We start from the raw sequence: 25,337 nt of genomic DNA, 5'->3' as shown, positions 1-25,337 counted from the left end.
TTATCACAATGTGTGAACCAAACATCAGGTCATGCAAGACTACTTCCAGCATACAGAGATGGGGCTGAGGTCTCCTGGGCATGTTGAAGCAGCAGCTGCATGGTGGTCAGCAGGAGTGAAATCCATCTCTTTTTCTCCCTCCCTCTCTCTCTTTTTGCTTGGTTGCAGAGGGTGAAGATGAAAGAAAGATGCTGTGCATGGTCAGCCTGACGTCCATCCCTCTTTCTCTTTTTTTCTCTCTCCCTCAATGATTCTCTCTCTCTCCCCCATGGTTAGCGCAGATGCAGGCTTGTGAGAGGCCGGTATGAGAGTGTGAAGATTGGAGATGAACAGACAGTAGGCAGACGAGTCTTGGTGTGATGGAGGACTAGGGTCCAGTCTGTTTATGACTACTCTTAATCCGCAGTAAAAGACTGACCCGTAATGACTGAAGATCTGGACACAGTTTCCCTAATGTCTATTGAAAATAGGATCATTTTACTGGTGTAACATGAATCAAGAAAAGCTACAGTGCAGGGTAATGTGCCACCAGTGAGTCCTACCTTCAACATCACAGGATGTTTTGTATTGTTAAAAAGTTGGATTACCCTGAACAATCCAGTGTAGTCTGACTTAAGTGGACAAATGAGAGAGATAAAAAGAGAGAGACGGCACGTATCTTACCTCGTCTGACCAAATACGGTTTAGTGTAGTCCCAGCTCTCATTGTCGTTCTTAATCACATTCAGACGTGTTGGCTGTTGACACAAAGATTAAACAATTGTTCAGGATCCAGTTCAATGTATCAGATATACAGGAGCTGCACTCGTGCTCCACTTGTATTCACTGCACACATAAGTAATATCATCTCTGCCACACTATATTGTTAAGTACTATTTTATGCAGATATACTCAAATCAAATCCTCCAGCATCATCCCAATCCCAAAAAACCAAGGACCACAGGACTTAATGACTACAGACCTACGCCCTGACTTCTGTGGTAATGAAGTCTTTTGAACGCCTTGTTCTGTCCCACCTCAAGGACGTCACCAGCCCCCTCCTAGACCCTCTACAGTTCACATACAGAGCCAACATATCTGTAGACGATGCGATAACATGGCTCTCCACTTCACCCTCCAGCACCTGGACTCCCCAGGAACTTAGGCTAGGATCCTGTTTGTGCTCTTCAGCTCTGCATTCAACAATATAATATCTGCTCTGCTTCAAGACAAGCTCTCACAGCTTAGCGTGTCTGACTCTATCTGCAGGTGGATCAGGCTTCCTGATAGGAGGCAGCATGTGAAGCTGAAGAAACATGTCTCTGACCCCCGGACCATTAGCACTGGATCCGCCCAAGTAAAGTGAGCACAGGTCAGCAGGATTGTTGAGGGATCACACCCAGACAGACTCTGACACGTCACGGTACAAACTTTTTGTCATAATAATAATGCAAGTACGGCTCAGAATTCTTGATGGCAATGAAAATGTTCAACTTTTTGTACAACTCATCAGTGTGTTCTCCCTCAAGCATCTGGTATTGAGAATTATACTGCTTAAAACATCATCGGTCTCCAGAAAACAAATTCACTAATTCACCCGGTAAAGTATATTGAGCAGCATATATTAAACAAGCCCGGGTTTACTAAAAATATCTTCTAAAAAACAATTTTTACCCTGCATGCCTGCATAGGGAGGGTATTGTACCCTGGCTGCTCCTCCCTCCTCTGTTAAGAGAGTGTGTGAACTCATGTATTCTGATTGGTCGTGGGCGTGGTTTCTACTCTGCAGGTTCCTGGCCTACCTGCAGCTGAGTCTCACGCCGGGTTCACACAGGACGCGGAAGCGCAGCGCCGGTCATCCTGCGATTCCTCTCCGTGATGGAAAACGCACTGCACTTAGGAGACCCGTTGACCCAGTAGTAAAACAGCATATACTTACTTGTGGCTCTAACATTAACTGCAACGGCGTCCCAACACTTATCTTTTTTGGCGTTGTCTTTATACAACATGTTCTGAGGGTCATACAACTCCCTGTACTTCTCCACTTCAATTATCAACTTTATGTCATCCATCTTCAAGAATTTCTCCGCTGTTTGCTCCGTGCAATGTCGGGTGTCGGGGGTAAATGAGGTAGTCACAAGTGACTACGCAACCCTATAGCCACCCCCTCTCTCTGTCTCTCTCTCTGTCTCTCTCTCTGTCTCTCTCTTTCTATCTATATGACTGTAGTGGATGGGCAGAAGGGGACATTTAATTATGTGATTGGGAAAATTGGGAAAATTAAAACTCCAGGACAACAGAAGGGGAATACAAAGTATGGGAATGCATATTTGATAATTTATGTCATATAAAATATGTCATTTATATCGTTTAAAATCATTTTTCAGTGTGTTTCCTGGCGCGATACGCTCGCGGCAAGTGGAAAAAATAGACTCGACGCCGAAACCATCGGTGCAGGGCGCGAGGCGCCCTTGGCGCTGCGCGGCGCATCGCAGCCTATGTGAACGGCACAATTGAGTAACAGGGGGGCGGAAAGGAGGCGCCTGGCTTTCCGTGGCGCTGCGCTTCCGCGTCCTGTGTGAACCCGGCGTCACTAATCACTTGAAGCAGTCCAAGAAAATGGCCCAAACAAAATAAGCGGTAAGTAGGTTGATTTTCATGTCTTTAGAATACAGCAAGTAAAAGCTTTTCTTCAATTTCGACTATATTGATCTCAGTATACAAATGCACAATGAGGTTTGTAAACATGTCAGATACTAAATGAAACTAAGTAGAATACCAAAAAGAACAATACAAATTTACCTTAAGAAAAGACATTGCTGTTGATGTAAAATGTTCATTGCGTGCAGTGTTTTTGCTGAGCGTGTCTGATTATATATGGCTTCAGCAGCTGATAAAGGTATATGATTCCCTCCGATGAGAATCTATGTCTCTCATTAACATACTCATCTGTGTAGGCAAAAGGATTTTGTTGGTCTCTGATGACAATGACAATGTTTGTTGGTGCGTGTCGGTGTGTGTGTGTGTTGATGCGAGCAAGAAAGAGAAAAAAGAGAGCAAGCGGAGTAAGAAGGAGCTGAATGAGTGAATTAATACACAAAGCTATGTAGAAAGATTTGACCAATTTAAGAAAAAACGGTCAGTCATTATGTGGTGGTTCATATCAACATTATGTATAGTTCATGGCACTGAATCCTCTTTCACACTCGGCTGTTGAGTGTACAGACAGCTGTGTGCACTTTGAACACATCTCTCCTGCGACACCATTTCTGATTTGTATGTTGTTTCTCTCATGTTGCAGCGCTTTACTCAGATATGTATTATGTATTGTATATGGGACAACCCCCCAACCACTCCGGCAAATCACACCTTGTCTATTAGCATCTTATACCAAAAGGTCATTGCTCCATTCCTGTGAAAAAACATTTCATTTTGTTATTAGGCCTTACCTTGATTACTCTAATGTACCACTCACAGACGTTACTAAGAACCTACAATTAATTTATTTGTCCGTCTACCTGGAGAAAACCTTGCAACTGCAGTACATTATTGTCAATATCAACATCAGAGAATACATCAGGCTTATGACTATTTATGTGTTTTGCATTTCTTACCCTTGCATATTCAATCTTGAGTGTACAGCAACCAGCGTAGATGTCAGCTCCATTCAGTGCAGCTTTGGCCTTCTGAGCACACTGAACTGACTCAAACCTGGGGGAGTAGCATTAAGGAGAGGAAACGACATATTCCAACACACAAATCTACACAGAACGTAAAGACACGCATTCGCACTTTCACAAAGGATATTCCACCATGGCCTGGATTCCGTTCCGTTTAAAGATAACGATCCTCAGCACACTGCCAATGGGATTACACACAGTGTACAGAACATCCTGGACCAAAATGGAAAAAAAGAGAGAAATTCAATAGTCTCCACAATCTGAAAGTTTCCAAAGCTGCACTGTGTCTTAACATGCATGATGGAAAGGTAGAATCTGCCAAGGCTATCAACCTATTTTGCCATGTTAAGAAAGTGACAAAAAATTCCTGGATACCCTGTTCACCCGGATCCACATTTAGTGGGCTCTTCCTTGGGTCATGCCTCACCCCTCCACAAAATTTTAATGAAATCGTTTCAGCATTTTTGCATAATCCTGCAAACAGAAAACACTGAGGAAAACATAACCTCCTTGTAGGAGGTCATTAGCTCCTTGATTGTAAGTCAATTGGCATATGTCATATGCTGCAGCATGACACTTATGTGGAAAGGGTGGGTAGTTCAGGATCAAACAAGGACTTATTTATTTATTTATATGTTGATAAATTACTTGTGAACAAATGTATTAATGTTCGTTTATTGAGCTTTTTGCCTTATTTTACTGGGTCAAGGCACAAAACATTTCATGGAAAAAGCCTAATGGAGAGGCCAATAGGAGAAGAAAATAGTTTTGGAAATTCTATAGCTAACATGAAAAGGAAAAGCAGCAAGGAAATCCAAATGTGAAAGGAAGGCAAATTCTCCTGTACTTATTGACTGTTTTATGATGTTTTTGTAAACCTCTTTTTGATTTAATTTACTAGATGATGCTTAATATTTCATTGGTATTTCTTTTTATAATTCCACTTTATATTTTCCATTAAAATATCAAATGATATGGTTTAGTCTATCTATCTATAAATTAAATTCTAAGCAAATAATTAATTTTGTATTGTACAATTGATTTCTATTTATGTGTACCCTTGTGGATAAAATACAATAATACATCCTTTGGATGCTGTGGTTGCATTATCAATGATGTATCCTGGGGTCCTTGAGTTTTTCAGGTTTTCTCAAACATCAGACATCCTTTCGCAGACAACCCAGCCATGGGTGATCAGACCCGAGCTCGCATCCCAGCAGCAGTTGACCACAGGGCCTCCCTCTTCAGTCAGAGCTACCAGCTGGCTCTTTCTGCAGGATCCCTAGTTGATCTGTTGGTTCTTCTCTTTGCCAACCTCACAATCCTGAGACTGGTCAAGACTTTACAGAGACTGGCTTGAAAAGCCCCGCCATCCCACATTTGCTCACAGCAGGATTTCCAGCCTCCTGAATTACACAGGGGACTTGAGACTGTCCCTTTTCCTTTTGTATTTATTGTCAAAGTTACATTATTATTATTATGATGCAGTGTATCCTCAATTGCTCTTGTAGGGGTTAAGATTGTGCTGTAAAAACTGTATCACCAAAAATGTCTAAATATCTAATAATGATATGAGAAAAAAAAGTCCACAAGTGTGTGTTTACCGTGGTTATGGGGTAGAGGGGATTCTGTATGGACAGCAGAAGGACCTTGTTGCCACTGTTGGGGTTGTCAGCATTGGTCGGCCTGGTGATTCTCTTGGATGTGGAGTAATTAAAGTACGCTTGTTGGCCTGATGAACATATGAACATATACAGGATGCTACATATAAGCACATGTATAGTAAGTAATCAGTCTCGTCAGCAAGTTTGAACAATGAAAGCCTGTGGGCTCTATTTAAAAAAATGTTTAAAGTGCATTTAGGATGTGTCCACATGCACTTTTGCAATTTCAACAGTGAACCAGGATTACCACACTGCGGTTGTATGCCTCCGCCAACCAGAGCAGTTTCTTTTTTTAATATAAAAGGTCACTGTAACCTTTACCTTTGACAACTTAAGCACAGTAACATGATGTCATTGTGACCATGACCTTTTGACCTGTGACTTCCAGGCACCAAAATCTAATCAGTTCATCTTTGAGTTCAAGTGAAAGTTTGTAACAAATTTGAAGACATTCCCTCATGTTGATCTTAAGATATCATGTTCAAGAAAAACATAAGCATATTTTGTCAGGCCACCGTGACCTTTGACCTTGGGCTACCAAGATGAAATCCAAGCTCAAGTGAATGTTTGTGCCAAATGTGAACGAATTCTCTGAAGTCGTTTCAGAGATATTGCATTCACAAATGAATGAGAATCAAACCTGCGATGTATACAGGCTCCTTGGCTCCACACGACACACAGCGATCAGCACTCTCCACTGCAGAGAACTCCACCAGGGCCTGACGCTTGAATGGCATCATCATCACATAACTGAGAACACACACAAACATGGGTAACAGGATATACACATATTGTTCATTCAAATCTTTTCCACCTAATGGAATTTCAATAGACTCCACCTCTGCTAGACATACTGCAGCTCTTCCACTCTTCAACGGGCCTTTAAGATTGTAAGGTCTTGACCTCACTATGTGCCTCGTGATTAAGTATGATGTGATTTGGCACTATGAAATAAAATCTCTCATCAGTGGATCGATTTTTAATCCTTAGTACTCAATTCTTCTCAGATCTTGATAGCTATTATTCGTTTTTATGCTGCTCTAAACATTGAACCAAGGGAATTACCGACCACAGTAAGGTAATACAGTAAAAGAGAATAATGAAAGATGAATTAATGTGAGTGAACAGGCCTTTAAAGAACCTCTGCGTGTATGCATGTATGTGTTTGTATGTGTGTCTTTCCCTGTATGCTTTTCTCTGAAGCTCCCTTCAGGAGAGTGAGAGGTTAATGAATACTGCAGGGAGTGTTAATAATGGAGAAGGAGTCATTTCGAGTTGAAACTTCAGTATCACTGTGTTTTCTTTTTTTTACTTCTATATACAAATGTTTCTCTTAAAAAAGTTTATATATTTCAGCATTCTTTATGTTAGAATATTGAAAAAAAAGCTAAACCAATAGATTTTAGCTGATGACTAACTCAGCTGTAACCCAGGTTAGGTGAACTAGCTACTCCAAAACTGTCCTATTTAGGGCTGTACAATATCTCATATCCCAAAAATAAATAATTTCATATCCAGATAACAATGTTTATCATGAGTCATCACTCAGAATTTTGTCGACAGCATCATGTTGAAAAATATTCCAGTGAAGTGTTATCAGTGTCACAGTGAAATTAGCAATAAAGAATAACAAGAACAGATATTTTTACCACAGGGGTCCTCATCAAATCTACGCTAGGGTTCATGTACGGTAGGTTCCAGACACCCACAATTAAAAGAGAGGATACATTGTTTGAGATGGGATGAACATATACAACTTTCTCTCTTGCTCACACACACACAAACGCTGGTTGTTGTCTTACCATATGGCTCCAAACTTCTCAAGGGCATCTATCAGATCTGCTTCCACAACAGCCTCGCAGAGACCCCTGACATGGACCACAGGACTGGGAGATATACGGTGTGAGTCCTCGCTATTATTCTGCAACACACAGTTAACTAAAGTTACACACATTACACATCAGGCTGATCTGCAGCTTTCAGCGTCTACACAGAAGTCTCTGGCATAGAGTGCCTGGCACAGTGGTACAGTCCTAGTTAGGGATGTCATGATATTGAATTTTGGGGTCACGATTATTGTCAGAGGAAATATCACGGTTTCCCGGTTTTCTAAATTATCGATACAATAGCAGGAAAAAGGTTACAGGTTATAGGTATTGGTTACCTATGCTAGATGAGTTTCCGCTTCAGCTTGCTTTTCAGGTGAGTTCATGCTTTGACTGTGCGCAGCCACCTTCCTTATGACGCGTCGCCCCAGCCCTATATTGAACGTATCACATTTATAAATCAAACCAAATTCGACACAGCACTTCCCTGGGCCTTTCACGAACATTTCTGGAATGGGTAGATTGTGTTATACAGTATCTTTTTCTTCCTCATCTCCATGTTCAAAGCCAGCAGTGTAGTCTGAAAATATCATCTCTCCCTCTGTGCTGCAGCCTACAGAACACCCACATCCGCCATTTTCTCACTTCACTAAGTCTAAAATGCTGCTTCAGGATCAGGGCAGAAGCAGCGGTTGGTTTGTACCTTGCTCGAATTTCCTGTGTCTTCCCTCCACATTCCTGCTGAACTGCACTCACTTAAATAAACACCAACACTCATCCCAAGTTATTAGGACCTGATCAGTACATGAAGTTAACTTCGAGTTTGTTTGATTTACTGGAGAGTTTTTGAGGCTGCATTTAACATAATGAAATATGAGTGGTCAACATTTTGTGCGCGCTCAGTACAACACAAGATGTGGCGCACACAGAAGACTTGAGTTTTAAAGTGACCGCAGGATCCGGATACATGATCCAACACCATCAATTAAAATACATGACTGTAAGTTTGTCATCTAAATCATAACCACTCTATCCTGTTTACCGAGCTGGTTACATATAGCCTGTGCAAAATTATTCAACAGTCCATTATATTTATTGTTTTGGTTGTGTGTGTGGTTTATTTTATTTATGCTTAATGTATTGAAGATATTATAATATTTTTAATTCTAATTCAAATGTCAGACAGAAGAATTGAAAAGTTCATTGCTCTTTGAAAGGGATGCAGGATTATGCTCTCATATTAAATTTTTTTCAGGGAAATGATATTGTTTCAAAATGATGACAATATCGTTTATCACAATAATTTCTGCGACAATATATCATCCAACAAAATTTTATATAAATTATTGATATTTTCAATAATGCACCAAGTTAGAGGTTTCCTTGCAGTTTACAGCTTTAGAATTTCTTTCCTATTCAAGCAAAATTGGTATTGTAGACTGTAGGGCTGGACGATAAAACGACAGCGATAATTATCGTGATATAACTTTTCCTCTATAACAATTCAAGACAGGTCGATATGACGTTGATATAACTCATCCCATCTATGTTTTGACAGACAACACGAACAGCCAATGATAATGAGAATAGCGCCGTGCCTTACTAATCATGTGGCTGGAATAGAGTTACAGCCACGGCAGGTTAGGTTGACGCACACAGCACAGAGCGTAGGAGCAGCAGCACATGTGCTAATTTTTGGGCCTGCGCTCACTTTACACTTTAACAACAAACACCATCACTGATCACAAGTTATTAGGACACGTACAGGACTGACGTTTACTTTGTGTTTGTTTGATTCACTCTAGAATTTAAGAGACAAACGTTTAAACCTGCTACACAAAACGAGACGTAACGTGACGCACACAGTCAGGACATCAGGGTGGAAGTGACCAGAATGATCCAGAGCTATGATCTGACATCATCGATTAATAACTATTTTAGAATATAGAACTAGATGGTGAATATCCCATGTGATTATCAGTTTGTGTGAGAAGAGATGAGCACACACACACACACACACACACACACACACACACACACACACACACACACACACACACACACACACACATACACACACAAACAGACTCCTGCAGACAGAAGTTCCTCCCGCAGATTACAATATAACACAGTGTTTTAACTTCTTTGTTGCAAAAGAAGCGATACCCTGTTTATCCAGGAACATAAATATGAATTCTGCAGGTTTTATAAAGATCAGTTCTAAGTGTGATTCTAAGTGTTCTAAGTGATTAGAAAACATCAGAGGAGCAGAGTCACTTGTTGACCTGCGGATTAATGCGCCTCAGTGCAGTGGAGCTTATTTGATTTAAATTGCGATATATATCGATATCGACTGATACCATATCGCCCAGCCCTAGCAGACTGACATATCCCTAACTGAATCAATTCGAAACCTTGTGAATCAGAATCAAATCAATTTGGGAAATCAGTGGCAATACCCAGCCCTAATCAGCATGTACTTAAAGTAACACAAGTAAAAGTGCAGGTTAGCCAATTTCAGAATAATACATGACACGAATCTCATGTGGACACAGTAGAGGACCTGATAGAGGACCTGATTAGAAGAAGTCTTGAGGGAACAATAGCTTGGAGGAGGTTGATGCCAAGGAGGCTGAACAGATGTGTTTCAGTCAGGGCAAAAGAGCTAGAAGGCCCAACTACAAGAGTTAGTCTTCAGAGGAAGTTCCTTGTTTACGGGTTTTGTTGTGGATGTTATTGTTTAGTACATTTTCTATTTATTACCAATACATTTATCAGTAAAACAGTTAAGATGGGAAAATAACTCCAATAATTGTGCTGGTGCCCCTAAATCTGTCAGTAAGGAGTACCAGTGCTACTAATGGAAAAGGTTAGTCTAGAGCCCTATATGTGACTTTTATATAAGTTTGAATGATTTACTTCACTGGTGTTATTTTATGCATTGCATGCTATTTTAAGCACAATCTCCAAAGTTTCCAAATTTCATTTGGAAAGTGATTATCTTACTGTTGCTGCCATAATAGAGATCATTTGAGGTCCCTAGCTGTTGTGGCAGCAGGTAACTCCTTGGTAGCTGTTTCCCTTTGCTCCTCAATCTCTGTGTTAAGCTTAACTAGTTTAGTTAAGCTTACACACTGTGAGAGTTGCGTTCTGCTGGGTTCTGCTCAGCAAAGTTCAGCTTGCTAGAATCGACCTGACTTCTGACAATTTGGGGGCAGAAACCAAGGTGAGTCACAAGCCCTATTACAATTGGTCACTTTCAACACAATTACTGCCACAACAACACTGTGTAAACTTATGTTTGCAACAGGATCATTGAGGCAGAGTTAGTGGACAGCACAATGGCAGCGGCGACATTGGAAGATTTACATGTAAGTGACACTGATAGATTGCTTTGTTTAATCTGCTGTTCAGTGATCACTCTTGAACAAAATAAATTAGTTTTCCAAACACAGAAAGAAAAACAGACTATGTTTGTTCTCTTTTTGTGATGACTCCAATAACTTAAGTTTAAGGTTAAGTTATGACCATGATCAATAATGAGAACCAGCTTCCTCATTTTATTTTTTTCTGTATAATATTTAAGAAGATGTGTTGATGATGTTCACTATATGATTGTAATATGTCAACACAATTTTATTTTCTCTCCCTTGTAGAGATGAGGTGCTTGCTATGTTTTTGTGTTTTTGCAACATTCCCTCTGTGATTTGATACACTCCGAAGGAACTTTTAGATATGAGACAATCCACTAGTCAGACCTTTTCCCCCATTTTCACTGAACCGGAATGTTTTACTGTACTTCTGGTTGGAGGAGCAGCATCTCTCTCTGGAATGTGCAGCAGAAGCTGAAAAGGTAAACGAGCTGGTGAACTTGGTAAGAAGCAGCAGGGATTTCTAACTGCGTTCCTGTCAATACATCTGGCGATAGAAAAACTGCTGCTGCAGATTGCCCGCCCACTGCTTTACTGAAACCTGATCCAGTAAGCACATCCAAGACACCGCATTACACCTATACCCGGCTTTCAACTTTTTCTAGTGGAAAGTGCAATGGCGCTGACAGGAAAAATGAGGTGAGATGTAGACATCTTCATAAACCATTTTATTCACTGCGGGAGTTCCGCTTGTTTATTCTGGTCAATGTTTACATCCCATCTCAGGCCTGGCTGACCAGCATTTGACATGTCATGACCGGTTAGAAATCAAAATACAGTCTAGAAGTGCATCAGAACATATGAAGTAGTTTGTCTCCTGATCTAGCAGAGGGATATATAACCAAAATCCAAGGACCATGGCACATGGGACTCACAGTGTAAAAAGGCAGGTATATTTTGTAGTGTCAGCAGTGGATACAAAATAACTACCAAAAAAACTAAAACAAAACAAAAAACTTGGGATATAGTTACAATCTGAAGTTATTAAGAAATATTGTAAAGAGGTGGCGGGGTGTCCTACTTTAGTGGTGGTGGACCACGATCGAGGTGGCAGCTGATGATGGATCCTGATGGCGGCAGTGGATCATGATTGTGGACTATGGTGGCATCCGATCTTGATGGTGGATCCTGATCGTGGTGGCTGCTGACCGTGGACTACGATTACAACAACACTGCTTGATATATAATATGTCTCCTCAGATACTCGACTATTACTGACAATAATCCATCAATTCATTTAACTTCCATTATGGTACAAACTGTTTATTCTTATCAATGCTGTAAATACCCTTATCCTGCTGATGTTCTCCTTTACACTTGACATCTATTGCACTTCTGTCCGTCCTGGGAGAGGGATCCCTCACATGTGGCTCTCTCTGAGGTTTCTACCTTCTTTTTACCCTGTTAAAAGGGTTTTTAGTAGTTTTTCCTTACTCTTGTTGAGGGTTAAGGGCAGAGGATGTCACACCTTGTTAAAGCCCTATGAGACAAATTGTAATTTGTGAATATTGGCTATACAAATAAAATTTGATTGATTGATATATTGTATAAACCTAATGATGGGTGACGATTTTTGTGAATGGGTGTTCTCTTTTTCAACATTTTCATGGATTTAAAATCTGACACACTTAAAGAAATTTATAAAAATTTGCAAACATAGAAATATGCACTGATACCTAAAATATAATGGTAATTCAAATCTTACCATACAACGGTAGATTAACAAAAACTGATTCTTTTGCAGAAGCATGTCAGTGATCAAGTGTGCGTAAGAGTGTTCTTGAGTGTAAGTAGATTCTGTTCTTACCTAAGGAGAAATCCCAGATAAGAAAACATTGGTGAATGTCTGAATCTTTGTAAAAACTGTGCAGAAGTCTGCCCTGCCCAGACATCTGACCTACACATAAGAACAAGTCTGCAGGACAGCCTTCTTCCACTTGCACAATATCATGAAAATCACTAAAAGATGCTGAGAAACTAGTCCATGTATTTGTTACCTCTAGACTGGACTATTGCAATCCTTATTATCAGGAGGTCCAAGTAAGTCTTTGGTCCAAAATGCTGCAGCACAAGTTCTAACAGAAACTAGAAGAAGATATCATATCACTCATCACACAACAAAATATTATTTACATGAAAGGGCATTTGATTTGTTTGTATTTAAAAACGTATTCATTTACATTGAGTTAAAGTACATGTCACAGAGCATAATGGTGATTTTTATATTATTTTTATAAGCTCTTATTATTATTTAAATTTATATACTGTATATTCATTCATTCAGTCCATCCTGACTCTACTTGCTTACTTTCTCTCTTTCTCTCTTTCTCTCTCTTGCACTGACACCAAGACCCACACCGACACTAACTCAGCTGACATCCTCTGACTTGCTACAATTTAAACATTGATTTGTTAGAAATCACTGCCACAATACCAGCACTGATCACTGCATGATGATTGATACTTTTCTTAAATGGTAAATCTTAACTGCTTGGATTGATTTTGTTATTCAGCTTCTCCTGAGCTTGCGCACGTGCAAAAAAACTTCAGTCGGCCGTGGGTGATAGGAACATTTGAGCATATTGCTCAACCCTAGCATTTTCTATGTTTTTGTAATTTCTTAAGATAAGTGATAAGTTTGTTCAATCAGAGAATCATTGAAGTATATTTCAAATATTACATACCTGTATTACATAACATATCACTATTTCAATATTCTAAGTGGGTGCAGTAGTTATCATTGGGCCCTTACGCAAGAACATTTTCGGATTGATATCCTGAATTTCTTTAATATTTTAAGTATAGTAAGTAGGTAGGTAAGTTCCTACGAACATGCCGTGTCTGATTCAACAGATTCAACAAACTCCAACTTCAGAAAAGTTTGTAAATGTATGCGATAAATTAGGGGTGGGCGATGTATCGAATGTACTCGATGTATTGCGGCTTGTACCACGTGCGATGTATAAAATGACTATATCTCGACCATCGTGTATAAATTGTCACGTGAATGTTTTAAGTCGTAAGCATGAAATTCTCTTTAAAGGGGACATAGCATGCAAATTCCACTTTGTTAGTGCTTCTACAGGTTAATGTGGGTATCTGGCATGTCTACCAACCCAAACACTCTGGGAAAAAAACACTTGCGCGTTTTGTTATAGTTCCTCTAAGTCAGAAATGTCATGCTTGAGCGACTCGATTGAGCTTCCTGGGTTTTGTGTCGTAACAAGGTACTGGAAGTCTCCCTACATGGTCTTGGCCCACCCCCCATCTCACCCCCCACCCCGTCACGCCGGGTTTACACCGGACGCAGCACTACTGTACGCCGGGTTACAGTAGTTACGCCGGGTTAACACCGGACGTGGAAGCGCCGCTGCGAGGCAGCGCAGCGCCGTTCTCCAGCACGCAGCCGCCTGGCTGTTCACACGGGACGTGCATTTCTCCGCTGGTCAGCCCCATAGACTGTATATATAAGGTCAGCCCGCGATTCTGCTTTCTCCGCTTGTTGTTGTACCCGTGGATGTCGGGGTTCGGGGTAAATGATGGTCTTCATAGCCCCCCACCCCTCTCTTTCTCTCTGTGTCGTCTGCTTGTGTGCTTGTAGTGGATGGGCAGAGGGGACATTTAATTATGTGATTGGGAAAATTAAAACTCCAGGACAACAGAATGGGAATACAAAGTATGGGATGCATATTTGATAATTTATATCATATCAAATATGTAATTTATATCGTTTAAAATCATGGGGGGAGAGGGGGGAGGGGGGAGCTGGCTCATTAGCATTTAAAGGAACAGGCACTCAAAACAGGTCACTCTGTGGAGGGCTGTTTTAAACAGGGTAAAAAGGGTGCTGTTTTATATGATCCTTGTGGTATTTTGACCAAAGTATGTTACAGACATTTCATTAAGACCCCAAGGAACCATATCAACTTGTGGTAAAATGGGCATGCTATGTCCCCTTTAAGTTTAGCTCTGGCGTATTTTTTTTCAGGAGCGGAGGGAAGAGACTCAGAGAGCATGAGAGAGAAAGAGAAGAGTCCCAGCAAGTTTACGAGAGTTCAGAGACGGTTATTGACAGTTTGTTCATATTCTGTCTGAACGCTGAATCGAACAAATCATTGAGTGGCGTTCACTCCAGCGAGAGTAGACGCCTGTGTGTGTGTGTGTCTGTGCTCGGTTTACACCCTATGGTTTACACACAGGTCCCGGGGCTCCGCACCGACTCACCCACTCACTCACTGTGAGCTCAGAGGCGCATTCACGTGAAGCAGCCGGTCAGTGACTTTGTTGAAGAACAGTAGAAACCAACAGTGAAAACACAGTTTCCTCTATGAACCACAGCTGCTCAATGATCAGAAGGCAAGCCCTGACATTTATATTCGACTGGAAACAAGGTCATTTACACCATGTTAAGCCTAAATGTCTCCTGATAGCTTCCGACAAGGTGCATTCAGTGTCTGTCGGAAATGCTAACGTCCGCTAACTTAGCCACTTCCTGTGGACTTTTATAAATGTAAAATTTGTACCATGATTTAGAGGAGATTTCAAATTATCGAGATATATATCGTGTATCGCAATATAGCCTAAAAATATTGCAATATTTGTTGTAGGCCATATTGCCCAGCCCTACGGTAAATGCCATCTGTGTGTATTTGAGTGAACCTGCATGAGGATAGTAAATTAGCATAATTCATGTTTCAAAGAATAAAGAACCTTTTACCAGCATCAGTAAGTAGAGTGGTGTTAATGCTGTGTAAGCTGTGGGTTGCACTGTCACTATAACAAATGGTTGAAAAAACTGATCTTGCCACAGCGAGGCAATCAATGACTGAAATAGGAGGAGGTAAATGGAAAGTGTCCGTCACTGATATGGATGAAAAAATATGTGCAATAATAGGTGATGTTACACTTGCATGTTTTCTGCTGGTGCTAGATCAAGCAATGGATCACCTATGTTCATTGCAATATTATACAATATAAAGCAAGCTAAAACAATTTGACCATCTTCTTTTGCATTGTAGAACACACCAATGAGTCATGAGTGAAAATGAAATTCACTCATGAAAAAAATCAAATTCCTGTCTTATACGTAGGTTGAGTAGAGGAGTTGTGAGGCAGGAGTACAAGCAAAATTATCATTGTAACTGACCACTAACTTTTAAGTTTATGCATTTTGTTTACGTGATGATCTATTATTTGTGTTGGGTTTATTTTGTTATACATATTCTCCTAAGTATGTATTTTGTTATTTAAATTTGTAATATGTTGTCCTTCAATTTGGTGACTCACCCCTCGTAATTGCCTGTAGCTTTTGCGGATGGGGCAGATATCATTGCATGAGAAATCACTCGCTCCGAGTAAATTAGAGACTTCAGCCCAATCCTATTTCACCCCTTCTCCCTACCCCTACCCTTGGTTTTCGAGGGTTATATTGCCCCTTGAAATGGAGCTATAAGGGTTGTATAAAGGTGGTGGTTGAAATCTTCCCCTACGAATTGGGACAGCACTTCAAGAAGCCGTGACATCATCAGTAGTCGTGGAGAAAACCCGACACGTCATCAGTAGTCATTGATGTAAACAGACGAGACAAAAAGTGTTGTCACTAATAACATTGTTGAGATCTTAAATAAACCAATGCTATTGCTTGCTGTTACTAGTAACAAAACTATAAAATTCTAATAACATCTATGCAAAGGATGTTAAAATGGGAGGGATGCGACATGAAATTATGTGAAAATGAGGGATCATGCAATGCACGTTGTGAAAAAAATGGCCTTAATAAATTTAATTTATATTAAAGTAAGATATTACATTATTATGGTAAGTTTTAAATCCTTATTAATGGAGAAAATACTACAATTGTGGGTCTCTCTCCCAGCTTGCCGGGGATTCTCGTAGCCCTTGGTTTTAAGTGAGTCTGATGAATCTCAGTTTAGAGGGCTGTACAGCCCTAACACTTGGCCCTACCCCGCTGTCCCAACAAGAATTGGGACAGCCTATGCCAACACATGAACGCACACAACGAAGGGGAAGGGCTAAGGGGTAAGGAGTAGGGGTGAAATAGGATCGGGCCTTCGTGTTTGAGTTTGATACATATAACACATAACACCTGCTGCACATCGGCATCTTGAGGATTGCAGCAGTGGAAACGGTAGGACAGCAGCAACAATATTGTTGTTGTGGAGATTACTTTGCTGTGGAAAAGCATTTTTGAGGACCTTAGGATGCTTAAAAAACTTAAACATTCATTTAGAGAGAGTCAACTTGTTTCCTCTAGGATCTATTTAGCAGTGTGGGCAGGCCGACTAGCTTAAACTTTGTTTTCAACAACCTGTCTCATTTTCAGACAATGAAATTTGTCAGACTTTTTTTTTGTTGTATTTTACATGATCCAGTTCATCCGGCACCAACAATTGTTCTGAGTGACTGCATGAACCAATTCTCTCCTGGAGAGCAAGTCATCACTGTGAAGATGGATGGCGTTTAGATGCTTCTTGATGATGACAGCGTGGACATCTCCCTTGCCCTGGCAGCTGCCTTTATATAAAATTTGTCATGTTGAGTACTGTGGTGGCAATTTCTATTGTATAATAATACACACATAACATTGTCTCTCGGAAAGTTCAATTCTAACACCTGCAGGTGGGCTCACCCCACACAGCCACCTATTGTAACGTGTATAGAATGAGCACAGAGCATCAGGTTCCTCAGATTCTTATACATCATAAGCCCCTCCCTGCAAGGAGCAAAAGGTATTCTTCAGCCTCTTGATGTCTGACCAGGGTGGGCAGACTTCCTGTCCCCCTCTCTGTGCGAAACCCCTGGTGTGACTTCTGGTGTGAGACAATCTGTCTCCGAGATCCCCTATCTTCATTTACAACATCAAAAGACCCCAGTCCTGTATACAATGCAGAATCCCCTTACCTATCTATATCAAACACACTGAGTAAACCCCTACAGTGACCATTTGCCCAGTCACACATGTGGGGGACCATAAACTTCCTTCTGCAACTCTCCTAGTTAAGTCACAGAAAACATTTGTTCATACTTCTTGTAAATACATATCTGTTCTTCTATTAAACATTACACAAATACAAAATCTGCCAGTACAGTACCCAAAAACTTGAGAAAGACAATGCCCTTTCTGGATGCCTTGTGGTGTCCTGGATGGTTACTTAAGATGTTCAAGCTTACTTGTTTAAATTGAAAGGCCACGCAGTATGTTGCTCTTACATATGTTGTAATGAAAAGCTAAAACTGTTTTTCTGATTGCCAACACAATGGGAAAAATGCTGTTCTCAAGGTAAGGTCTATTTTCATTGTGAGGTTGAACTACTAATTAAAATGTTACTCTTAAAAATAAAACACTGCACTCAATTGCTTTTTCAATTTAATTTGTTCAAATAATTAATAATAATTTTCATTTCATTGTGCTGTAGAATTTCTGAGGGGAAAACATGAAGGGTTTTCCTGAGGAACAAGAATTTGGTTTAGACAAGTGGATCGTACAGAAGCCGACATTGCACAACTGCTATCGGACATGTAGCTGGTAGCACATCGAACATGCCGATTCGTTTGACACGGCATCACCAGAGTGATATCCCACTAATATTGGGAATAACACTAACATTAGTGGGACAAGGAATAAATGAGTTCTGTGCAAACCCAGCTCCCCGGGGCATTAAAGCTGCCACCTGGAAATAATTCAGACCGTGTCAAAGCAACAACAAGCGACACAGGTGTTTTATAGCAGCCGACATGCGACAGTTCTCTGTTGCTGAGAATTCAGGGTTCAAACCATAGAGAGTATGTACAGCTTCAAACACACACTGAAAGTAATCGAGCGCTGTTAAGTTCCCTCTCGTCCGCATTTCAGCTAGTGAGTCACACCAGCCCTTTATAAACCTCTGTCCCTAGAGTGAGAGTGCTCTCCACAGCGGAGACATTGTTAGTGCCAGCAGAGCATCAAACCCTCTCTGCAAACTATGTGGTGGTAAAAATTAAAATACATATATTTAATAATGATAATCATACAATACAATAACGGTGCAGTTTACATGCTGCACCTGAATGGTGCATTATTTTTTAAACAATTTTTATTTATTTACTTATAAGAGTGTTTATTTTGTTATTTTACTTTTACTTACAGAGTTAACCAGGGTTGAATTAAAAAAAAAAAGTCTAAACCGAGGTACGTACCGAACTGTGATTTTTGTGTACCATTACACCCTAATAGATAGATAGACAGACAGACAGACAGACAGCAGAAAATAGATAGATAGATAGATAGATAGACAGATAGACAGATAGATAGATAGACAGATAGACAGATAGATAGATAGATAGATAGATAGATAGATAGATAGATAATGTATTGATCCCGAGGGAATTTTAGTTTAAGAACCTCTTTTGGTTTTGTAAAGCACCCAATTGAACTTTTTCTTCAGGGAACTCATAAACAAATAGTTCTTTGTGCAACCTGAAATTGTTGTTGCTTAAACTCATTGAATAATTTTCCTTTGAAGAGAACCAGCAGAGAACCACTTTTGGTTCTAAATTTAACCTTTTTTTAAGGGTGTATCTCCAAGATTACTGAATACAATGAAACAGATTTCCATTAGATTTTGTGGAGGGGTGAGGCATGGCCCAACAAAGAAACAATTTTAATAACATGAAGTGATAAAGTGTGTGTGTGATCGTTTATTACTCATGTTAGATGGACAGGAAGGGGACATGTCTTCCATGGGGACAAAAGACAAGTCACCTTGAGGTGAAGACATGCTTTAAGATTAGATAAGGTGAGGTTTATGGTAAATGTAAATTATCCGTATTTATGTAAAGCTTTTCTAGTTTTGATGACCACGCAAAGCGCTTTACGTATTGCCATTCACCTGTCCACACACACATTCACACAGCATTTATGTGCAGCACTTAACCACACAACACAAATACACTGTCGGCACAGCCATCAGGGGGCAATTTGGGGGTCAATATCTTACGTAAGGACAATATGGCACGCGGAGTGGGGGAGATCGACCACCCCCATCTTAAGGATAAGGGCAGGCAAAAAGTAGTTATGGTTATGGTTACAGTATGGTTATTATAACGCGTGTGCGACTCGTGACAGGGAGGAGGTTGCTCGCTCACCCCCATAATGACAGTAGCAGTAAACAGCGCCCTCCGTGATGCTGTGCGTCAGGGTATCACCAGATTCTATTGTTGCGCTCCTTACCCTCCGTCCTGCTCCGTATTCGATGCAGCTCCACCGGGCCCGGGTTTCCACCACGGAATCTGCGTTACCAGGCAGCGAACCGGAGTCCGAATCCTCCCCCTCCTCCAGCTCATCTTCCCCCTCCTCCCTCTCCTCCGTTTTCAGCCGCTTTGCCGCCCTTCCGTACTCCCCTTCGTCATCCTGGCCGGCTCCTTCTACCGTCGACATGTTGGCGGGTGCGGTGGACCTGTTGGAAAACGGGACTGGAGCTGGTCAGGCTGATGCGTCCATGTCAAATGCAGTGTCTTCGTGTCTCTGTTTGACTGCACCTGTCCCCGTCCTTGCTGTCGTTCTCCCACACCACTGATTTTCTGTGCAGAGGTGTGAGTGGATAAATCCCACCCCGTGCTGTTCTCTTATTGGTCAGTGTGGTCCTTTACCTTGGATGTATGGCGTGCGATTGGCCGGAGTGGATGTGCGCTCTGCAGAGGAGTGCGCAGAGAGGGGAAGCAGATAAAGGAATGGAGGGCTAGATAAAATTGGAGGAGACACTTAAAATGTTGGGCATGGGAAAAAACAAGACAATAACCGTTAATTTGCAGTTATATTAACAGATAATTGACCTTGTTATCACATCAGAATATTGTTAGGCCTTATTACAGACGCCCACCCTACTGAAAGATCACTGAACAGAGTTCTAATTTAAAGTTCACAATGGCTACCGCAAGAGGCGTAATGTATGGAAGCCCATTTCCGCCACTGTGATGAAGAAAATACAAATCCTGTATCTCATAATTATGACTTAGTATCTCATAATTATGAGATAGTATCTCATTATTATGACTTAGTATCTCATTATTATGACGTACTACCTCATTATTATGACTTAGTATCTCATAATTATGCCTTAGTATCAGCATAAACAACACATGTCTGTGTCCAATATTTGTCAAGAACATAATGCAGAAAAGAGGCTTAGGTCTCATTTTGACATTGTGAAATTCATAAATAGATCAATCTTAACAATAAAGAAAACATGCTCTCAACCAACTGTGACTCCATTTGTATTCCCCTGGCCAGAGCAATTTGAACAGGGCCATTAAAACACAGCAAAATATACAATCTCCACTACAAATACACATAATATCAATAACCAATAACACACAATAATCCATGAAACAAACGTGTTGCAAATAGCACAAACAACAGAAACTTAAGAGTGAAAAGAATTTCAGCCTGTTAGGGACCAAACAGTAAAGGCCTGGACACAAGGTTAATAAAAAAAATGCCAGGCTTTATTTAGCCAAACAAACTTTCAATCAAATAAACAAAAGAGAATTGCAAATGTAAAAAATACTTAAGTACAAGAAAAAACTTCAGATTTATGTTGCCTTATTGTCTGTTGAATTCAGTTTAGTTAAAGGACCCAGAATGAATACTTAAAGGGGACATAGCATGCCCATTTTACCACAAGTTGATATGGTTCCTTGGGGTCTTAATGAAATGTCTGTAACATACTTTGGTCAAAATACCACAAGGATCATTTCAAACAGCACCCTTTTTACCCTGTATAAAACAGCCCTCCACAGAGTGACCTGTTTTGAGTGCCTGTTCCTTTTAATGCTAATGAGCCAGCTCCCCCCTCCCCCCTTTCCCCCCATGATTTTAAACGATATAAATTACATATTTTATATGATATAAATTATCAAATATGCATCCCATACTTTGTATTCCCTTTCTGTTGTCCTGGAGTTTTAATTTTCCCAATCACATAATTAAATGTCCCCCTCTGCCCATCCACTACAAGCACACAAGCAGATAGACAGAGAGAGAAAGAGAGGGGTGGGGGGGGGGCTATGAAGACCATCATTTACCCCCGAACCCCGACATTCAACGGGTACAACAACAAGCGGAGAAAGCAGAATCGCGGGCTGACCTTATATATACAGTCTATGGGGCTGACCAGCGGAGAAATGCTCGTCCCGTGTGAACAGCCAGGCGGCTGCGCACTTGAGAACGCCGCTGCGCTGCCTCGCAGCGGCGCTTCCGCGTCCGGTGTTAACCCGGCGTAACGAGTGGGGGGGCTCTGTATGTGTCGGTGTTACAGTAGTGCTGAACACTGCGGAAGTCTTCCACACTGCTGGCTGTGTGGCGTTGACACAAATTCCAGCTCACGCACGGGAGAGCGAGCGGTCGCGCACGAGCAGCTGCTGCAGCCTCCCAGTCCCAACGATCCAGACAAATGCCACATGTGAGTGAATCGCGGGCTGACCAGCGGAGAAATGCTCGTCCCGTGTGAACAGCCAGGCGGCTGCGCGCTTGGGAACGGCGCTGCGCTGCCACGCAGCCTCGCTGCGTCCGGTGTAAACCCAGCGTAATGAGTGTGGGGGGACGGGGGTGAGGTGGGGGTGGGCCAAGACCATGTAGGGAGACTTCCAGTGCATTGTTACGACACAAAACCCAGGAAGCTCAATCGAGTCACTCAAGCATGACGTTTCTGACTTAGAGGAACCATAACAAAACGCGAGTGTTTTTTTCCCAGAGTTTTGGGTTGGTAGACATGCCAGATACCCACATTAACGTGTAGAAGCACTAACAAAGTGGAATTTGCATGCTATGTCCCCTTTAAGTAAAGAAAAAGTAACAATAAAGGTATAAATTCTTTAACTAAACTGAATTCAACCGACAATAAGGCAACATAAGTGTGAAGTGAACAACCCTGGGGCCTGCACTATGAAGTGAGTTCAACATACCCAGGATATCTTTCCGTTATCCACCTGAACTTAACCTAACAAACGTAATCAGGCTAAGCAGTCATACAATGTTGATTATCAAATCTGTAAGTCAACCCAGGTTTTCCTACTCTAGATATGAGCGTGTGCACATAAAAGGGGCGGTGCTTATTGTATATGACCAATAGCTGACATGGACAAGTGTACTGGAAGTAGAGCCACAGTTTTCAAACGCAGGAAGGACAACTGGTGAAAACTTGCAGACTGTTTGAATGCATATAAATTTAACAGTAAAACTGCCCTATCATAATAGGGCAAGAGTAGATCTGACTATAATTTTGTTTGTTTCTATTTCATTCATGTGTAATTTACATATATTGTCATTGTGTGTATAACAATTTTAGCCTTGTTCTTTCAGGTGCAACCTTGGTGGGTTCAAGCTCACCTGGGAGTAAATACAAAATAAACAAAAAAATATACTCTAAAGCGGTAAGTAGACTGACTTTCATATGGTTAGAATACAACAGGTACAATGATTTTATTCAAGTCCTCCTGTTTTGTGATATCAGTATACAATTGCACAATGACGTTTGTAAACAAGTCAGATACTAAACTAAGTAGAATACAAGAAGAACAATACAAAGCTAAAGAAAAGGCATTGCTATGAATGTGCAAAATTCATGTAAAATGTTAATTGCATACAGTGTTTTTTGCTGAGCTTCTCTGCATCACCCACATGGTACAAGTAACAAGCAAAGAAACGTAGAGTGATGCATACAGTCTGTGCTACTGGTACTGTAAGCGTTTTGCTCCTACGTGTCAGGTTGGCTATGTACTACAGAGGTTTATCATTCCTTCTGATGAGAATCTATATCTTTCATTAGCAGGTTAGCTCTGGAGAAGCTCCGGGACTAAAAACTCTAAGTTGAGAAAATCTCAAGTTACCCCTATATCCACAAATCCTGCTTTGTCGTACAGGCCCCTGACCTGATGAATGACAGAAAAGTAGGGGTATATACAGTATATACACACAGGCTAGCCTACATAAACACTAAGGGGAAGGGAAGCTAACTAAATACAATTCACAAACCCAAAAATAAACCTAACCAGGAATGATGCCAAAATACAAATTAACAAACACTATTTATAAATACTAATAACCCCCAAACCCAAAGAAATGTCCACATGCTGCTATCTTGAAATGTCATTGAGTTCAGAGTTCCCCTGCCAGCACTAGTAGTTGGTTCCTTCCGCTTCCTGCTTCTTAGCATAAAAAGCTTCCACAAACTTCCCCTCCCCTTTTAGCAGATGACTCAGCAGCAGCATATGGTGGGAAAAAAAACAGGAACCATATTATAGATTCTAACCCACCATGCTTAAACAAACTGTGTAGTGTGGGTATTATTTTAAAAGAGGGGATACTAACACTGAATGGTGTCGGTGTCACAACCTAGTCTGCCATGCCTTTGAGAATGTCTCTGTTCTCCTGTCATTTCAGATCCAGTCACTCCCACAAGCCTCTGACTACCTCATTCCCTTCACCTGAGTCTCCCCACCCACACACTCACCTGCTTCCCTCATTAGTTCCTCTGTGTATTTGTACCGGTTCAGTTGCATTCACTCTCCGCTAGGGCTGCACGATATCAGGAAAATATGCGATATGCGATAACGTTGTTTAATATTGCGATGACGATATGATTTGCGATAAATAAACACAAACAGTCCCTTGCTACGGACCCAGAGACCACGGACAGCTCCACAGCCGGGAGAAGGCGCACAGCCCGGCCACAGCCCAACTAAGTCCGGGGCAGAAACCAGTCTCTGTCATTCGCGCTGTGCGCTGTGCCAACTGTGTCAAACCAAACGGAGCGTGCCGCCATCTCCTCCTCTTTTTGCCACAGCTTACAGTATCAAGACTTGTAGGACAGGACTTCAAGTACTATACCGTATGAAGCCATGCATTTTTCACTCATGCAAATATTTCACAATAAAAACATTAAAAAAAACAAATGAATGGATTCAGTCAACAGAAACACTGGAGATGAGAGATTACATTCATTCATAAATTAATACTTTAGGTTGATGGGATGAAAGCTGTAAATTAAACATGACGTTTAAGTTTCTGCAAATTAAAGCATCTAGGGAAGTCTTTGGTTAGTTGTCTGTTATTTTGCAGTAAACATTTTCTCAATGTATGCGTTAGAAAACTAAGATGGTATTTTTAAGGTTTGTTTTATACTTTATGAAATACCTGAATAAATGTTAAATAATGTTCCTTTTCGCACGATACTCCAAACAAACCTCATTTAACTATAGTAAAGTAACAGTAGGCAAAAGTCTGATAAAGGAGAATTGAAATGCGGTGAGATTCATATTTACATATCCTAAATTTGGTATGTATTGTTCATTAGTGACTACCCCAACAAACACTACAAATTCATTTGTACAGCTGACTCTGTTATTTGTTGACATTTCTTTTTAAAAATGCATGAGGGACATCATGAATCGAGAGAGGAAGGGGGCCCCCAGAGACTGCTTGTGTATAGGGCCACGAATGTTGTGCTACGCCCCTGTCTACAACCATGAAGTTTCCATCATTACATAACATTTCATTTTAGCTGACGCTTTTATCCAAAGCGACTTACAATAAGTGCATTCAAGCATGAGTTTACAAACCCAGAACAGCAAGAATCATGTAAGTACAATTAGCTTCAAAAAAGCCAAACTACAAGTGCTACATGTAAGTGCAATATATAAATGCAACTAACTTTTAATTTTTTTAAATATTTTTACATAAACACCAGAGGTGACAATTATT

General features: G+C 40.8%; 1 protein-coding gene across 1 annotated transcript in view; it reads right to left on the bottom strand.

Annotated features, from left to right (window-relative positions):
- The window catches only part of LOC118119468 (heterogeneous nuclear ribonucleoprotein L-like), a 41,993-nt gene extending 21,768 nt beyond the window's left edge, over window positions 1-20,225 (bottom strand). The window contains exons 1-7 of the mRNA XM_035173486.2: window positions 19,809-20,225; window positions 7,125-7,243; window positions 5,963-6,072; window positions 5,263-5,390; window positions 3,786-3,871; window positions 3,593-3,689; window positions 664-736 (exon numbers count right to left, since the gene is read on the bottom strand). Coding sequence (XP_035029377.1) covers window positions 664-736; window positions 3,593-3,689; window positions 3,786-3,871; window positions 5,263-5,390; window positions 5,963-6,072; window positions 7,125-7,243; window positions 19,809-20,015 — 820 coding nt within the window. The 5' untranslated portion in view covers window positions 20,016-20,225. The remainder of the gene's footprint in view (window positions 1-663; window positions 737-3,592; window positions 3,690-3,785; window positions 3,872-5,262; window positions 5,391-5,962; window positions 6,073-7,124; window positions 7,244-19,808) is intronic.
- Window positions 20,226-25,337: the final 5,112 nt, after the last annotated feature.

This window comes from Hippoglossus stenolepis, chromosome 12, assembly GCF_022539355.2.
Source record: "Hippoglossus stenolepis isolate QCI-W04-F060 chromosome 12, HSTE1.2, whole genome shotgun sequence".
Taxonomy (NCBI): Eukaryota; Metazoa; Chordata; class Actinopteri; order Pleuronectiformes; family Pleuronectidae; genus Hippoglossus; species Hippoglossus stenolepis.
Note: the sequence above shows the minus strand (reverse complement) of the source record. Positions and strands in the feature narration are given on the sequence as shown.